Source organism: Vigna radiata, chromosome 7 (assembly GCF_000741045.1).
Source record: "Vigna radiata var. radiata cultivar VC1973A chromosome 7, Vradiata_ver6, whole genome shotgun sequence".
NCBI lineage: Eukaryota > Viridiplantae > Streptophyta > Magnoliopsida > Fabales > Fabaceae > Vigna > Vigna radiata.
The window spans coordinates 33,441,456-33,460,332 of NC_028357.1; the positions used below are offsets into that span (position 1 = coordinate 33,441,456).

The 18,877-nt window shown below is 32.6% G+C and overlaps 2 protein-coding genes across 3 annotated transcripts; one reads left to right on the forward strand and one right to left on the reverse strand.

The window, feature by feature from the left end:
• The first annotated feature begins 1,280 nt into the window (after positions 1 to 1,280).
• LOC106767673 lies at positions 1,281 to 4,428 on the forward strand. Of its 2 annotated transcripts, XM_014652611.2 has the most exons (7): positions 1,281 to 1,492; positions 1,679 to 1,705; positions 1,836 to 1,958; positions 2,888 to 3,131; positions 3,230 to 3,301; positions 3,424 to 3,510; positions 3,664 to 4,425. In XM_014652611.2, the coding sequence occupies exons 1-7, from the start codon at positions 1,437 to 1,439 to the stop codon at positions 4,138 to 4,140; spliced, it is 1,086 nt and encodes a 361-aa protein (XP_014508097.1). In that variant the 5' UTR covers positions 1,281 to 1,436; the 3' UTR covers positions 4,141 to 4,425. The 2 variants fall into 2 exon arrangements, with proteins under 2 accessions (XP_014508097.1, XP_022639221.1); XM_022783500.1 differs by lacking the exon at positions 3,424 to 3,510 and having other exon boundaries at positions 3,664 to 4,428.
• Positions 4,429 to 9,709: 5,281 nt separating this feature from the next.
• LOC106768856 (methylmalonate-semialdehyde dehydrogenase [acylating], mitochondrial) lies at positions 9,710 to 17,193 on the reverse strand. The gene is made up of 18 exons (XM_014654218.2): positions 16,995 to 17,193; positions 16,775 to 16,872; positions 16,169 to 16,240; positions 15,901 to 16,062; positions 15,734 to 15,812; positions 15,478 to 15,632; positions 15,190 to 15,253; positions 12,724 to 12,803; positions 12,364 to 12,429; positions 12,067 to 12,117; positions 11,821 to 11,972; positions 11,275 to 11,365; positions 11,044 to 11,124; positions 10,869 to 10,946; positions 10,742 to 10,777; positions 10,348 to 10,470; positions 9,999 to 10,089; positions 9,710 to 9,907 (listed from the first exon to the last, which is right to left on the reverse strand). Exons 1-18 carry the CDS (start codon positions 17,017 to 17,019, stop codon positions 9,798 to 9,800), a joined length of 1,614 nt encoding a protein of 537 aa, XP_014509704.1. The 5' UTR covers positions 17,020 to 17,193; the 3' UTR covers positions 9,710 to 9,797.
• Between the last annotated feature and the right edge of the window lie 1,684 nt (positions 17,194 to 18,877).

The following is an 18,877-nucleotide window of genomic DNA, read 5'->3' on the forward strand; positions in this document are numbered from 1 at the left end:
AATGACTCTAATATTTTAATCAATAGAAATGATAATTTCACTAATTAGAGCATTCAATATCACTAGTGTTTTTACCAATCTTATTTATAAATAAATATTTTCTTAGAATTATAATTTTTTTCTCAAAATTAAAGTTGTTATGCCAGATTTCTAGTTTGTTTTGTTAATTATTATCTTAATTTAAAAATTATTTGGTTTTGATTAAATCATAGAAAATAAATATATTATAATTTATCATAAGTATATATTATAATTTTTAATTAGTTTTAAATGATAAATTTTGTTTAAGGTAGATAAGAATCTACTTATCACTACAATAATATTAAAAAACTTCAATTCAATTTTTTTTTATGAATTAAAATTAATTTGTAAATAATTTTTTTAAAAAATTGAATAAGATAATTTCTACAAATTAAATTGATTCTAGTAATTTCTTAAAGCGTGTAAATTCTATATCCTTAAGGACTTATCCGCTATGTATTGCGCAAGTTTCCCAAAATACAACAGGAAGATCACAAAACTCGCAAGAAACTCTGATAGAGTTTATACTCTAATAGAGTTTATATCAGAATAATTTTTAAAAGAGCAAAATAAGAAAGAAGACTAATTTTTTTGAATGATTTGAAATGGAATGAGCTTTCTATTTATAAGATAGAAAAAATTAAAATAAATAAAAGAAATTAAAACCAATAAATAATTTTAACATTGCAAAATTAATTGAAATTGAAAAATTTAAATGGTAACATATTACCATGAAACAAGGTTTCTTTTGCAATAATCTAACAATAATACATTGAGAATTTTAGTTCATCTGTTTTATTACATATAATTGTGTTTCGGTTCTCAGATTATTTCAGCACCACGTTCAAAGATGTTCAATAAATTAAAGAAAAGGATTGCTTTATAAATTATCATTACTTTTAATTCTTAGAATATCAAAGACTATTTAATTGTACAGGCTATACTATTTTGAACATACTCTTTTAATATATTTTCTTATTATTCGATCAAATTTATGAAAAACTAAATAAGTTTAGTTTCTTTTTTATAAACTCATTTACAATTTTGATAAATTTGAACTAATAAAAAAAATGTAACGAAAACAGAGTTTTCAATGAGTTTTAATAAAGTGTGGAAAAAAATATGGATTATTAATTTAATAAATGTTGATCAATATCGTATTAAATCCTCAAGACTGATTAAATAACTTAAATGATTTTTAATCAAAAAACAATATTATAAATTTTTTTAGGTGACTTATTGCCCTTTGGTTTCCCACTTGCTTCCTACCAATGTCTTAGACTTCTCCTGGAAGACTTCCTCCCTTACTATTTCATGTTTTTTTAGGCCAAACTCTGTCTTTTCTTTTTCTTCCTCTTCCTTTTTTCTCTGCTCTCCAACAACCTCACAACACCAATAATTTAGTCCCACAAGAGATGTCTTCTCTCTGGTTTCTTAAACTCATTGTCAAATGCCTTGATCATTGTGCATGGTATGCAATGCAAGTTTTTTCTTTGTTGCCATGAAAATCTTACTTACACTCTTATCTTCATATTACTTCTGCAATGTTTTACATGGTTTCTCTCTGTAAAGTAAAGTGCTTCTTTTTATTTCCTTGAACCCCATTTCAATGTTGTCTCATCTACTGTCTTCTTCTTTTTTATGGTCTCTTTTACAGGCCTCTCCTTGCTCTGGGATACCCTTTGTAAGTTTCTAAAGGACCATTTATTTAATTGTAATTGTACTTCACTGGATGCATGGCGTGTTAACAAAGGTTGTGACTTTTGCTTTGGCCACTCATTTTGGTGTTTGGGATTATGTTTTTTTTTTGACAGATGTGCTTCTGTACAAGCAATTGAGAACGAATCCTATAAAGCAACTAAGGATTTGATATCGTATTGGATACTCCTCTCGCTAATATACCTATTCGAGTATGCATTTTTTAGGCTTCTTCAATGGTAAGAGCATTTTTTTTTTCTCCCCAATATTATAATAGAGTGTTTTTTTTTTTTTTTTTCTGTGACTGGAATTGAATATCTGATTGGACTCTAAGATCACCGTGGGAGCATCAAACTCTGCACTTCGCATGTGTTACTGCGGTTTCTGATTTTAAACTTAGAGATAGGACATGGAAATGTGTTTTTTTTTTTTTTTTTCTTCAGTGTGTTCTAAGGATATTTTCAAATTGACAGGTAAAAATTTATTACATTCAAGGCATAGTGATTACTAAACCTTGATTCAGCAAATAGAAAACGATTTCAGATCTAAGTTGGTTGATCCTCAAGTGTAATCTACTCAAACAGAATTTCTCTTCATTGAAATTAGTCATAGCATAACCAAGAAATCTGTAGTTGATATGGTTACAGAGAATATGTATGCTGTGTGATTTGAGGTTTTTCCGTAACAAAAATGAACTATACTCTATTTGTTGATAATCTAGCTTATTTTGTTCTGTACGACATATCCACACCATTTCATAACACATGTAATTCATTCTGTCAATATGTTTAGCTTTTGTTTTGAATGAGTAGAGGTGAAGCTTACTGTTATTGTTTTCTAACAAATCCTGAATACCCTTTGGATTAAAAATAATTTCTTGTTCTGAAGTTCGTATTTTTATTATTTCAGTCATCTAGTGTTTGTTTTCATTTGGTTAAGCTTAATGCAGTACATGTATCTAGTTAATTTGTCTTTTAAATTTTGTTGAAACTTAGGAAATTAATAGAAATAAAATTATGCATAATGCAGATAGAACTATTTCAAGTTAATGTGATTATTATTATTATCAATTGAAGTTAGATTGTAGCAAATGGATTCTCTTTTCATATTATCTTTTTTAATCAATTCATAATCTTGTTTAACTTTTCATTCCCATGTTTAACATCAGGTACCAGTTCTGGCCTTACACTAAGCTAATGATCATCTTCTGGCTCATTGTGCCAGACTTTGGGCGGGCTTCTTATGCCTACAATAACATTATTCGAACATGCATCTCAAATCCACAAGCAATCTTAAGTAGTTTAAATAACTGGAGGAAGATTTTTGTCAAGAAAGATAACTTTTTGCTGCATGCAGATAGATATTTAGAAGATAATGGAACAGAAGCCTTAATGAAACTCATTGCTAGCAAGGTAAACATCTATATTGCTGTAAGTTTGTGAACCCATGAAAAATGTCTTTCTTTTGGCAATTGAAAAATTATGCTGATTCTCCTTTTCTTCTATTGTAGAACACGACTAACAAACCTGTTGCAAAGGCAACAAATGCAAATAGAGCTACTGACCATGAAGAGATGCAACAGGTGAAGTTTTTATGTTGCTGGTGCAGTTATGAAATTAATTTGATTCTTGTTACAAGTTCTTGTATGAGTCATTTCAACCCATCCAAGTCTTCTAGTTGTTAATGAAATAGCATCTTGCGCAGACAAATGTGAAAAAGCTCCAAATAGAGCCCAACGCCACCAAAGATTTGGAGGTGATTGAGAAAAAGGAAATTCCTACAGGCAATCAAGTAATGTTTCATATTATATACTCACCCAAAATAGAAATATCTAATGGACAAGTTAAAATTTTGGAGTTGTGCATGCTAAGAAGTCATTTATGAAAAGTTTTGGCAACACATTTTAACAAGGTAGATATGATATGATCATCTTGAACATTGCAGAATATTCCTGTGGTACCTAAACTTGTGAAAAGTGAAAATGCTTCAGCAACCATGTTGGAAACTAATGGAATAGTGATGAAAGAGAAGGGTGTTGGAGAGCTTCCTCAGATTTTTACACATAAGGAAGTTCAGAAGGAGTGGACTTGCGCTTTGTGCCATGTAACAACAACGAGCGAGAAAACCTTGAATTCACACCTGCAAGGGAGCAAACACAGGAAGATGGAGATTGCTCTGAAGGCAAAGAATCAACCTGTTTCACAGAAGCTGAAAAGTGATCACTCCAAAGAAGAATTGAAACAGAAGAACATTTATCAGCCAAAATTCAAGACCAAGAATGGAGAGAAACCTACTAGGACTAATAATTCAGAAATAAGATGTGAAATCTGTAATGTGAAATGCCCTTGCGAGATTACCTTGGCCTCTCATAGAAAAGGGAAGAAGCATTTGGATAAAGTTAAAAGTAACAGGTTTCTTTAGTTGAGGCAACAAACATTGAAAGTCACAATGGTTGAACTTTGAGAGGAAGTCTAGAGACTGCATAATTAGTGTCTACTGTACATTATGGTTATTATTCTGCCTAGTCAGAGACTTTGTTTAGAATTTTGTTTTGTCAACTTCAGAACATTCCACACATACTTTTAGCTGTTTTTTCTTTAACATTTTATCTACTTAACGAGGTATGAACCTTTAAACCAAACACCACCTTGTGGTAAAAAACATGAACTCATTTCATGTTTTTTTTCATAACAATATTGCAGCATATTTATGAGGGCTTTCAAAACCTGCTGCTTGAGGTGTATGTCAAATTATGACACTTTGGATTTAACACTACAAAAAGAACACTAGTAACACCTTTGAACAGCTTTTTTATTACCTTCAATTTTCAATCATTTTTAGTTAAACATAAAGTACCTTTTAAAAAAAGTTTTTATCAACATTTTTTTCACACCATAGGTCACGATTTTTCAAATAAACTATCATAGGATTATGTCTAGTAGAATTTTATCCTGTTAAATAAGAGCTGAAAAAAATACCTGTATTTTAATAAAATAGTTTTTTTTTTTTTAAGTTTTGTTCAAAATTGTAATCTTTCTAGTTTTATAAGTTATTCTTTAATAATACCTTCACCTATAATTAAGAATCATTATTACAGTCATTTTCTCAGAATGAATTTTTCCATCACTAATAGAATGAATGATTTTTTCCATCGTTGCTAGAAATATATGAATATTTCCAAAGATGGAAATATAGGTTAAAAGTCATGGAGGGGACTATCTAAAAACAGAAAGAAATATGGAATAGTCTTTTTGTAGGAAATTATTATTATTATTATTATAACTTATTATTATTATTATAGTATACTTATAGAAAATTATTATTATTATTATTATTATTATTATTATTATTATTATTATTATTATTATTATAATAGTATACTTATTAAGATAGTTTGTCAACAAGATCCATGTGAAGAATCCTATGACATTCCTCTATTTTGGATTTTTCTTCCTTCTAAGTGTCATCATAATAAAGCTATCTCTAAATCTTCTTTGGTTCCTCATCTTTATCTTCCTTTGCAAAGCTATTGTTACAAAAGAAGAAAAAATGAAATATTGTATTTCTTATTGAATGATAAGGAGAGAGTACAATTTATATATATAATTGTTCAGAGCAATATAAAAAAGGAATATAAGTATAAAAATATATGAACATATATGTACAAATATGAACAGAGAATAAAATAATTCCAATATCCCCCTCAAGTTGCAACATATATCCTTAATGCTCAGCTTGGACAACAAAGATTGAAATTGTGCTGGATGCAAAGCTTTAGTATGAATGTCTGCAAGTTGTGATGAAGTAGAAATAGGCAGAAGCTTAATTACACCAGCTTGAACTTTATCCCTTATGAGATGACAATCAATTTCAATGTGCTTTGTCCTCTCATGCATGGCTGGATTCTGTGCAATTCGTATAGCAGATTGATTGTCACAAAATAGAGGAACTGGTTGTGGCAAAGGTTGTTTCAAATCATGGAGCANATACAAAAGCCATTGAATTTCACATGTTGTGGAAGCTAAGGCTCTATATTCTNCTTNAGTTGATGATCTAGATATAGTANCTTGCTTCTTNGATTTCCAGCTGATTAAGGATGCACCATAGAACACATTAANACCAGTCACAGACCTTCTAGTATCAGGACAAACAGCCCAATCAGAATCACTAAAAGCCTTGAGAGAATGTTCTGTGTTGGAGGGAAAGAATAATCCTTGTCCTAGATTTTTCTTGATATATCTCAGGATCCTTATTGCTATTGCATAGTGATCTTCCAAAGGATTGGAAAGAAATTGACTGAGAGTACTAAAAGCAAAACATAAATCTAGTCTTGTGTTGGTTAAATATAATAACCTGCCAAGAAGTCTTCTATAGGCTTGCACATCTGAATAGGGTTTTCCTTCTGTCTTGGAGAATTTTGTGCATGGCTGTATTGATGTAGAAACAGGTTGACATCCCAACAATCTTGCATCTTCTAGTAACTTTAGAGCATACTTCCTTTGTGACAAATTAATGCCCTGTTGAGATCTTGCAATTTCTAAGCCCAGTAAATACTTGAGTTGGCCTAGGTCTTTAATTTTTAACTTTGCATTCAATAGAGCCTTCACAGTTTGGATTTCCTTGATGTCATCACCTGCCAAAACTATATCATCTACATAAACAAGTAAGATGGTGATATGAGCAGAATCACTTTTGACAAAAAGTGAATAATCTGATTTTGATTGTATGTAGCCCAAAGAAAGTAAAGTAGTTGTCAACTTGTAATTCCATTGTCTAGAGGCCTACTTGAATCCATATAAAGACTTTAACAACTTGCAAACTTGGCCTGGTTTTTTTGTTTTGTAGCCAAGAGGAAGAGACATGTATACCTCTTCATCTAGATCCCCATGTAAAAAGGCATTATTTACATCTAGTTGATGTAAATACCAATGTTTGGAAGTTACTAAAGCCAGAACCAATCTTACTGTTGTGAGTTTGACAACAGGTGAAAAAGTCTCAAAGTAATCTAAACCTTCCTATTGTGTGTAGCCTTTGGCTACTAACCTTGCCTTATATCGTTCAGTACTCCCATCAGCATGCCTCTTTATTTTCTATACCCATTTACATCCGATAGGTTGCTTTCCATAAGGTAAATCAGTCAAAACCCAAGTTTTGGTATTTTCTAAAGCTGCAATTTCTTGATCCATGGCATTTCTCCAATAATCATGTTTGATGGCTTGGTTATAGGTTTTAGGTTCACTAACTTGGGAAAGATTAAAGACATATGATTTATGAAGAGATGATAATGCATCATATGAGAGATATGAAGAGATAGGATATAAGGTACTTGTGGATGACTGAGTGGCAGAAGAAGTAGATAACATGTTGCAATGATAGTCCTGCAAATAAGATGGTTTATGTGTTGGCCTGGTTAATTTCCTTTGTGGAGTAGCAGTGGCAGGTTCAACAGAAACATGTTGAGAAGAAAAACTAACAGGGTCTGGAACAATAGAAGGAGGAGATGTAGGTGGTAAAGAGGGTTGATTAGTAACTTCTGAGAAAAGTGGTGATGGAGATGAATTGATTTTGGTGACCAAATCCAATGAATTTACATTTTGTGTATCAATAGGTGAGTGCTTGTCACTAGTAAGAAAAGGAAATATGTTTTCATAAAATACTACATTCCTTGATAGAAAATTTCCCTTGAGTTGAAATCTAACAAAAGGTAGCCTTTCACTCATGTTTTAAAACCAAGTAAAACACATTTTCTTGCATGAGGTTGAAATTTTGTTCTATGTGCTTGAAGAGTTGAAGCATAGCAAAGTGAGCCAAAAACTCGCTAGTAAGTAATGTTAGGTTTAACATTGTGTAACAGCTGAGATGGAGAAAAATATGTCAAAACTGTGGAAGGTAAAATATTAATGAGTTGCACAACATAACGAACAACAAAAGACCAAAAAACTATTGGCAAATGTGATTGAAACATTAAAGATCTAGCAACATTGAGAATGTGTTGATGTTTTCTCTCAACAACTCCATTTTGTTGAGGTGTTTCAACACAAGATAATTGATGTTGTATCCCTTTTTGTCTATAAAAATTTGTCATTGCAAACTCATTACCATTATCTGATCTAACAGTTTTTACATCAATGCCAAATTGAGTTTTGATATAAGAAACAAAGCCAATAAGATGTGATCTTGTATCAGACATATTTGCCATCAATTTAATCCATGAGAATCTAGACATATCATCCACTATAGTTAAGTAATATTTGAAACCATCAACAAAGAAATACAATATGACCCCCAAATATCAACATGAATTAAATCAAAAAGAGCTTTTGAAACAGTAGTACTTAATTGAAAAGGCAATTTTCTTTGCTTAGAATAGTGACAAGTATCACAAGGAGTGGATTTTGTATCAGGTAAAGTGGCATACATTATGTGTAATTTGGTATAACAAGAAGAAGAAGGATGCCCTAGTCTAAAGTTCCAAATATCTGTAGAGTCAGGTCTTATTGTAGAACAAGCAATAGAATTCTCAGAAGAAATAGTAGTTGGTGAAGCAAGGGGTGGGGATGCAGGAACTATCATGACATATAAGCCATTTTTTTCTTCATCTTTCCCAATCATTTGTAGGGTTGACTTGTCCTGTATTTCACATGAAAATTCAGAAATGATAATTTTACAAGATAGAGATTTAGTTAACTTTGTGACCGAAATAAGATTGACTGAAAAATTAGGAACAAACAAGACATTATGTCAGGTAAGGTGTGGGCCAAGAGAAACTGTGTCAAAAAAATGAGCAAATGAAGAGTTCTTGTTGGGTAGATAAATTGCAATTGGTGAGATTTTATGATAATAAATCAAATGAGACAAAGAACTGGATAGATTATCAATAGCACCTGTGTCTAGAATCCATTGGGAAGAGATATTACCTTGATCATGAGAAGAAGTGGAAATATTATGAGAACTCACTAGACCAATAGAATGTGTGACTGTGAGATTAGATTAAGGAAGAAGTGCCAATAGACCTTGAATTTGCTCTTGAGAAAGTCCCAAAGTTGAGGAATGTGACTGCGCTTGAGAATTATTAGAAGAAGAAACAACTGCAGAAGCCATTGAAGGAGAAGAAATTGTAGGAAAGCCAAGAACGAGAGGTAGAAGATGAATATTTTTTATAGTAAGAGAATTGATTGCGGAAGAACGTGATAAATAATTAATTTTCTTCTGATACCATGAACAAGAATTGGTTGCGGAATATAAGTATAAAAATACATGAACATAAATGCATAAATATGAACAGAGAATAAAATAATTTCAATAGCTATTTTTTAAGTGTTTTTCTCTTATAGAGTCAAATTGTTCCACAAGTGAACAACAAACAACATTATCTCTAAATCAAGTTGAATAAGAGGGACAACCTTTGAATCTCCTGACAAGATTTCGGTCAAAAGAATGAAGATAATAATGATGATGTAGAAGAACCACACAAGTCTATGATTTCTATTGAGGTTATGTTATAGTAATATGGTGATGTTGGCTAAGTACAGTAAATAAAAAGATTTATAAATTCAAATATGTTATAGTAATTTAACATTGTATGAAAATAAGAATTAAATAAATACATATATACCTATAATTAAATATGTATTTCATCTTCCAACTATTTTAATAAAACTAATATTTATTTTTATTTAAACCATTGAATGTCTATTTAATTAAATTCTTATATATATACAATATTTGTAGGCTTCAATCCCTCTTTTAGTATCTATAACTTATAAACATTTTACAGATTTGGTTCAAAAGAACTTTGAACTGGAAAGTTTTTCTATTTTTAAATTATGGAATGTTATTTCTTCTATTCATTATTCAATTAAGTTCCTTCATTAACACCAATTCATGTGAATAAGTATAGATAATATATAGCAGTATTAATTGATTCAGTTCCCACACAAACATTCATCTAATAAAAATATGCAGATGAAAAGAGACATAAGATCAGAAATGAGAAAGGACAAAACATATCAGTGCCATTTTTATTGAAGGGAGCAAATGTTTCAGAAACATTATATTTCAACTCTGGCTAATCAACATTATTTTTGAGAGGTTGGCATTGCCATGTTAATCTTGCTACCATCAGTTGAATCCTTCCATTGCTGTGTTATTGTCTTGATCTGTGTATAGAAGTTAACCCCTGCCTTGCCTGTAATTCAATAAAGATAGCAAATTCAAAACAAACACTATTTGTCTAAGCAAATGCTCCAAAACTTTGTGAGAAATCATTATTGTTATACCATAGAAGTTGAGATCACCGGCAAAAGATGCCTTGTTGCCAGTGAATGAGAAGAAGGGCAATGGAACTGGAATGGGAACATTGATGCCAACCTGGTTCAGATGCAGTAACAAGTCATTATCAATGAATAACACTGTCAAAATATACTCATTTATTTATTATATAACCAACAAATACTCAACTTGGAAACCAGAGCAAGATCTTACAAATATATTTTGTAGATGGAGAAAACATGATTGATACTAAGCTTAATATGAGCAATATGAAACTAAGCTTAACGAGTAAGGGTATTAGAAAGAAAGAGTTGTAGAATTTGTTGTTATTTGTTCATCTCACTTAGGTAACATTACCTGGCCTGCCTCGATCTCAGTCTGAAATTTCCTTGCAGCAACACCAGATGTGGTGAATATTGAAGCACCATTTCCATACTTGTTACTATTGATAATGCTTATGGCCTCTTCCAAGCTATCAGCCTGATGAAGTTCAGAGACAAAAAAACAACAATTTATCAGCATATGTGTCTATTGAGTCAATGAAAAATTTAATATAATTGAGTCTCAGATATGGAAATGCTTTCTAGTTAGAAATAATTTAACACTGATTAATCACTTGCCATTGTTTGAACATCGTTAACATCTGAAGGGGTTAATTGTTCCAAAATGGGAAACCTTTTACCGAAAATTATACTTTTGTGATTCTTTTAATTGAAAATAATGCAATTTTAAGGATGAAATAAACACACACCTCCATGAAAAGGAGAACTGGGCCAAAAATTTCCTCCTGCATGTGCAATGTCAAAGACAGTCAAGTACAATAAGCATCAAAACTTCAAGTTGAATTCTTTTAGAATACACTTAAGTTATTCAGTAACCTTGTAGCACTCCATGTTGGTAGTGACATCTGATAAGATGGTTGGGCCAATAAAATTGCCAGATTCATATCCTGGAACCTACTTGTCATGCATGCATGAATTCATTACTACAAGACAAAGTGCTTTCTATATTACATTCAATCAGAATGTTTTAAGAGGAGGATATAAAAGCTACCACAATATTTCTTCCATCCAGCAGTAATTTGGCACCACTTTCAACACCAGATTTAACTAGTCTGTGTATTCTCTCCTTTGCCTGTGCAGCCAATAAAAATATTCGAGAAACAGACATATGAATAGCTAAAATATGCTTAACAACTGGCCATGGCAGTAATGCCTGAATGATACAAAAGATCTTTGCTTCAAATCCAATATGGAAAAAGTAAATTTCCAATCATAAACAAACCTGCTTGCTGATCACTGGACCAAGGTCTGTATCAGGTTCAGTTCCCGCATTTACCTTGAGAGCTTTGGCACGCTCTACAAGTTTAGCTTTCCTGCACAAATATTGCAAAGGTTGCAATTCTTAAAAATTGCCGAGTACAACATTGAAATAAATTTTCAAAAGACAAAATATTGAAGTAAACTTCCCTTTACATATGCTTCACAAGGGAATTCACTAACTCAGAATAGTATTTCCTTAGAACAGTGTTCTCAGAATTATTAAAAATGATGAATATAATTAATTGGTCATACTAACATTGGCATTACAATAACCATATAAACAAACTCTGATTATATGGTCATTGCACAGAACTTTCTCTATAGAGAAGTTAGCTTGTATCTTTGTAGTGGAAGAGTGATAATTCCACTTGGCACATGATAAAATACATTGAGAATTCCAGATCATTTTAAACAACCAAATAGAGGAACTTAAACTTGCTCCAAGTGTAATATGCTACTACAAAAGTCGCAATAAATACAAATTAACTCAAAATAGAATAGATGATACCATGATTTTGCGTCTCCAACAAAAACAACTGTGCTGAGAGCCATACACCTTTGACCAGCAGCACCAAAACCAGCTGCAACTAAAGCATTTAGAGTAGCATCAACATTTGCATCTGGCAAGACAATGGCATGATTTTTTGCTCCCATGTTAGACTGCAAACAATAGTGTAGTTGCCCAACTTCATATTATTGCATTGCTATAAACCAACAATTTTACGAAAGGGAGAAATAAACTACCCACACCTACCTGAACACGTTTCCCTTTAGCTGCTGCTCTTGAATATATGTGCATTCCAGCCTTTGACAAAAAATTAGAACATCAAATAAGCACACAAAGTAACAAAAAGGGGTCTATTATCTGCAAAATCTAAGCATTTTATCACGTGATTTTTTCCATCCATCTTTACATTTAAGACAGTATCAAGCCTCAAAAAACATTAATTTTTATGACAAAAGGATTACCTTTGGCTAGTTTAAGGTCACCAAAAGAAGAATAATATAAAATCATGAATTGGAGAAAACAAACAAGTATTAAATGACTTACAACATTTGAACCAACAAATGATATGGCTTTGATGTCATCATCGTCGCAAATAGAATTCACAATATCCTGCAACAGTTAAATGATTAAGAAGATCAATCAGTATGAAAACCAAGGAACAACTACTGCATGAGACATCATAATGTGACACTTTTTCACCTTGGAACAACTGGTTTGGGAGTAAAAGCAAATTTATGATAGTATCAACAGTATAAGTACAATATATTATAAGCAATTAGAAGATTTTATTTAAAGCTTGAACACATGATGAAATCACCAAATGCCAACGAGCCCTTGACTACCTTTATTTCAAGAAATAAGTGACAAATAAAAGTTCGATAAAAAAAGCAGGTGATCACATACATGGGTTCCATGAACTATATTTAAGACACCCTCTGGCAAACCAGCCTCCAATGCTAATTCTGCAAGCATGACAGAAGCACCTGGAAAAATACAACATATTTCAGACAATAGCCAAGTGATATCTTATTAGGTGGTCTGAATCAGACATAACACATCTGACGTTACATTGAAATTTGTCTCTTCTCATTTCATATGAAACCAAGGATGATGGACAATAAAAGTGGGCTGTTGAAGCAAAATGTGTGTCCTAGGACTTAAGAGTACGTCTTGTGTTCAGGGATTGAAGACCTTCTCTTTATATTTTGGTTTATCATTTTACATGCCCAACATGAAACGAATGTGGCATCTTGTATTGTGTTTTAGATTTAAGCATGCGTGTTTTTGTTGTAGCTAAGATCATGCTTGTGGTCATTTTCTTTATGTAGCCATAGAATTAAAATCAAATCATTTAAATTTAACTTGTCTGCTAAAAAGTATAACATGGTAACAGATTTCACTTGGTTCAAGTTGTTTAGTTTTTCACAAGACACATATTTGCGATTGCAGCCAAATGATAATCGATTACAACATGTATTGTGGCTCTGTCTGAATCGGGGTGCCCTGTTTTAATAGATTACAAAAACTCATAATCAACTACATAACAATGAGCAGCTCAAATAAAGCACAAAACTTTGATTTAATCAATTACCATACCATCTAATCAATAACAAAAACTCAGTAACTTCTAGGACAATAAAAAATTATTTAATTGATTCCCATCATTGGAAACAAATTAAATTGATTCCAGTTAAACTCCAGGCATTTCTATAGTTGTTCTAATGGATTGCCAAGGTTTGTAACAAATTGAAACATGTTTTGAGGAGAGAAAACGATTTTTAACTTCATGTAACAGATCAAATCTGTGAAATCTTACTTTTCTATAATAGATTAGTTTTCTTCTTTAGAACACAAGAAGCTACATTTGCAAGAAAGGTTTTTGAGGTCATTTTCAGAGCTTAAAGAAAAATTTCAGAAAGATTTGAATAAAGTAAATCAATTTCCAGGTGATTTCTTTCCTTAACCTTGTTAACTTTAGTAGGTTTCAGTTCTCGCGATAGTGTTTCTCGATGTGTTAGTAGGAGGGTTCTGTGAGTGTTAAGAAATTCTTCTTGTAGGGCTCAAGAATTGAGGGAGTCTTTTAAGATTCTTGTGTAGTGTTTTTATACTTTGAAACTTAATATTTGAAGGATTTGACTAATGTTGTCAAAATCCAACTAGAAGTAAGTCTGAAATAACTGAACTAGCATAAAAAATTTGTGTCCAATCTTTCTTACTCTTCTCTTGTATTTGGGGAATTGTACAGAAGAATTTCAATCTTCATTGAAATTAATCTCTATTCTTGTAAAAGAATAAGGTTTTTCGAGTTTGTTTTTCATTTAAAGCACTCTGAACTTGGATTTCTAGGTTGATTTCATGAAGAGGGGATAAATAAGTTTCAAACTTAATATTTCCAAAAAGATTTCAAAAAGATATGTTCAACCCCTCTAGAGCAATTACCTTGTCACAGGACAGCTTAATAAGGATAGGAGAAAAACTAACAGATGATGATAATACTCACTGACTAGGTGGAAAAGGGAGACCATACCTACCATGAAAATTAATTAAGAATTTTCCAAAAAAACGTAACATCTAACAATTTTCTCCTAACCAGCACAATCACAAACAAATTACAGTAAACAAAGAAGACCAACATTAAGCAAAATCCTTGCCTGTCAAAAGACACCAATGTTAAGTTAATTGGGTGTTGACTTATTTCCCTTTTCATGCTAGATTAACATCTTCTTCCTCATTTACATAAATCACAGCCAAAATATACATTTATTTAAATGTAAAGATTCATAAGACAAAAGGGTGTTAAAAAATTGTCAATAATTCTCCTTCCTGGAAAATGCAACTTGGTGTCTTAGTTATCATTTCAAAACTATGCAATTCTGATACCTTAACATAAATCAGATAAATGGCCGAGTGAGTATGATAGGTACATACTAATTGAGGGGCTTAGCTAATTGTTAGATTCAGTTAGTTTGTTGCAAATTTGTAGTTAGGGGACTGTATGATAAGAAATAAGGCAATATACCTTATTTCATAAGACGGGGGTATATTATTCTTTGAGAGGGTTGGGAGGCAACAAGAGGTGCAAATCCTCGAAAGCTCTGCAATCATACTCTAATCATTGGAATTTCCCCCATTTTCTCTATTAATTTGAACCAGTTTCTATCAGAGTGCAAAATCCTTTACACCAACTGAGGAGGTTACAAATTAGAGGTAATTATTATTTGGAAAGTTTCCAACTCAAGGTGTACACAGAGTAGTTCAGGCTGATGCCTTGAGCTTGCTTTGAACGATTAACACGATAAAACTATACTTTTCCAGTATTGATAGACAGGGGTATTCATAGATAACCAAAATTAATAAAAAAGAGGTCACCTGGGTCTTTCTCTGATGGTTTTAGAACAAAGGTGTTACCACAAGTAACAGCCACAGGGAACATCTGCAGATTATATACATTCAGAATCTGTTATGCTGTCCATATTTTTTACATTGCATTGCTTTTAGAACTAAAATTCAGGCTCAAGATTTTTGGTTCATTCTACAGGAGACTTTTTCTATCTCATGCATGCTGATATAAATGAACTGCCAAGCAAATAATAAAGGTGAATGTGAAATATTAATTAGGTAGCCCAAAAGCCACCCAAAAGATACAAGACTGCTTACCCACAAGGGAATCATTGCAGGAAAGTTGAAAGGACAAATACCAGCGCAAACACCAAGTGGTTCTCTAATACTGTAAGTATCAATTCCATGTGAAACATTTGAAACATATTCCCCCATTTGTAGAGTTGCCATCCCACAAGCATGTTCCACCACCTCTAAATGACATATTTATTCAGAAATTGCATTATCAAAATCTATGAGCATAATTATTATCACACTACAAAATCTTCTCAAGCAGCATATTAGAAAGACCCACCTAAACCACGAAATACATCTCCTTGTGCATCCTTCAACGTCTTTCCTTGCTCAGTGGTCACATTCAGAGCAAGTTTGTCCTAAAACAATTACAAATATTGTGCTCTAGTATGGATGTTTCTTTGTTTTAGAATATATGTGAGTCATACAATGTTCTAAGATGCTTACCATATCTCTGCGTATAAGCTCCTGAAACTTCAACATAACACGTTGGCGTGTTGTAATTGGAGTGTTACGCCATAATGGATATGCCTTCTTTGCTGCAGATACAGCTGCCTTAAACTCTTCATCCGTAGACAAAGGAACTTGTGAAACAACTTCTTGGGTTGCCTACAATAAGATTAACGATAAATAACAATTCTGCATTTCACAGAGCCAAAAAAAAAGAAACACAACTATAAATGCAATATAAATCAAGCTAAAGAAAAACACTTACTGGGTTTATAACATCAATGACAGTTGATGATTTTGAGTCAACAAATCTGCCCCCAATAAGATTTGGAACCCTCTGATGGAATCCAACAAAGAGAAGGGGCAATCAGATGTTAAGAGAATTAATTAACAGAACAGGTGTGTAAGTCAACGAGGATACCATATATTGAATTATGTAAAAACCAATTTAAGCTTTTAAGAGCAAAGAACAAGAAGAGAATCCAATCCAACAGATTGGTCCATTAAGTGTGAGTCTCATGGCTTAAGCACAAGTAGTTTATTCTACTCAGGACTCCTAACAGACTTATTTTCGAAAATCTCATTCTGAAATTTCTTATGACCTGGTATGAAATTACATGCAGGACCTAAAGCTTCAAAATCACTTCAAGACTTCAACTTTAGACCACTGTAGAGTAAGTAAGCCAAAACATAACCCTTTGTACTCCATTTGACCAGATAGTCCAAAAGTCCACAAACTTTAAGCAAATATATATATAATTTTTTACACTTTTTCAAAATGAAAAAATCAACAGTAAAGCTTCGATTTTTTTCAAAAACTGGTGTAGTTAAAAGATACCCATGAAAGCAAATATTCCAAGCAAAACCTTACCGGTGGATTGCTCTTACTGGAAGATGGTTCGACAGCAGTTGAGAAATGGGACCTTCCCGGTGCAGAGATCTGAGGCCTCATAAAGTCCAACTTTCTCGCTGCAACAACATAAAAAGGGGGAAAAGAATCAACATTTCTTCAACCAATTCCAATTCTAAAACTTCAATAGCCCCCCTGTGCATGTGGGCATCTCAACAAAAGAGTACGTGCAACCACTTACCTCGTAGAATCGAAAGCCGCAACATCCTCGTTTCGATGTGCTAAGAAGGGTGTTTGAAAGAGATTATGATTGATAACTTATTAGACCACAAACCTTATTTTTCACAACGACGCCTCAGGCTTGAATCCACGTGCAAACACTGACCTGTCAGTGATGGAGCCTGTGAAATATAAAATAGAGAAGAACTAAAGGACAATTCAACCGATAGAGATGCCAAATCAGATTCAGTTTTCTGCTATCAAACGTATCATTTAATTCCCTAATTTTTTAATAAGACTCATACACTTAATTTATAAAAACTAAAATATGGGCACGGTAAAATATTTCTATTGAAATATGCTACTTTGACATAAATAATAAGATCAAAAATATTAAATAACACTTTAATTCATTAGATTAAAAAATATTTTTTTAAATGTTAAACTTGGCATTCGTCACCCTTAAGACTACTTGTTTTAGCACTTGATAGAATTTGAGATATGAATGAATGACAGAGGCATCTAATTTCATTGTGTTCTTTTTTATAGGACATACATTTGGTTGGAAGTGAGGTGGTTGTATTGGAGGATTTCATGCTTCATTGGTGTTTCGGTTTTATAGATAAGTTGCTCTGGATTTATTTCTGGGTTAAATATCTTTTGGATCATCAATGGTGCATTACATTGAGGTTTATTGGAGATTTTATGTCCTTGGGTGTGAATTTGTGGTGGTTGTCTCGCAAAATCTTGGTTCAATCTTGGTTGAAAGCTTATTAAGTCTTCAAGAGGTATGTCTTATAATATGCTTCTTTTTTAATCATTATATGTATGCATGAAGTTGGTAATTAGTGTATGTTGAATGTATTATGCATGACATAATTATAATGTTTATGTTAATTGGAAGTTTTTAAAATGTTAATTGGACTTATTTATGACATTGTGATGTTGGTAATAGTGTTTATATTTGTTTAAGTAAATATAGATGGAAGAAGAATTAGATTTATTTTATTTGGACCGTGAAGATATAGTGGATGATGTGGTTGGTGTAGACTTCAATATAGTCACAAACCTACATCGAAAATTTCAAATAACCATCATAATATTGTTGGACATGCCTTATATATATTGAATATGTGTTCTAGTGCTTTTAGTAGTGTTAGCAATTTGGTACTAAACAAAGATCGTCATAGGGACTAGTTATCGTCCTACCTTGCGCATATTAATCGGCGTCACGACATTATTTAGATGGGCCCAAAGAGATTTATTAATCTTTGTTAGAGACTAAGAACAATTGGCTTAGTTAAAGACGCAATTTGATCAACAATGGAGGAATAAGCTCAATTTCTTCAAATAATTGACCATAATGTTAAGAATCGAAGTGTGGAAACGCGTGTATTACCGATGGTGTGTTTCCGACGGCCTTAAAGCCCTCGGTAATACTGACGTGATTTTAATTACCGACGGGTATAGGGCCTTCGGTAATTGGCTCGATCATTTAAACCCAAAAATTGGGATTTCCCTCTCTCAAATTGATTTGGTTGACCAGAAAACGTAGTTTCATCGTCTCTGTTGTGATTCCTCCCGCCCTTGGTCTTTCGTCGATTTGAAGTTATTGGTGCAACTCTGGTTCTTCGCGGCGAATGTTTGATGGTGGTCATCAGGTGGTTGAGCACGCTCGATTTGGTCGACTAGAGAATATCTTTTTTTGCCTACTCTAGAAAACCTAATTACTCTTTCTTCCCTTCCAAAGCTGAAAGCTGGTCGTGGTTCTTCCTAGGTTGGTATTGCGAGCAGAGGCGTTTGGTGCATTTGGGTCATTCGGTCATCATTGTGAGGTGAGGTGTGTGGGCCATTGACGTTGTGATGAGGACGTTGGTGTCGTGAGCAGAGGCGATTGATGCTACG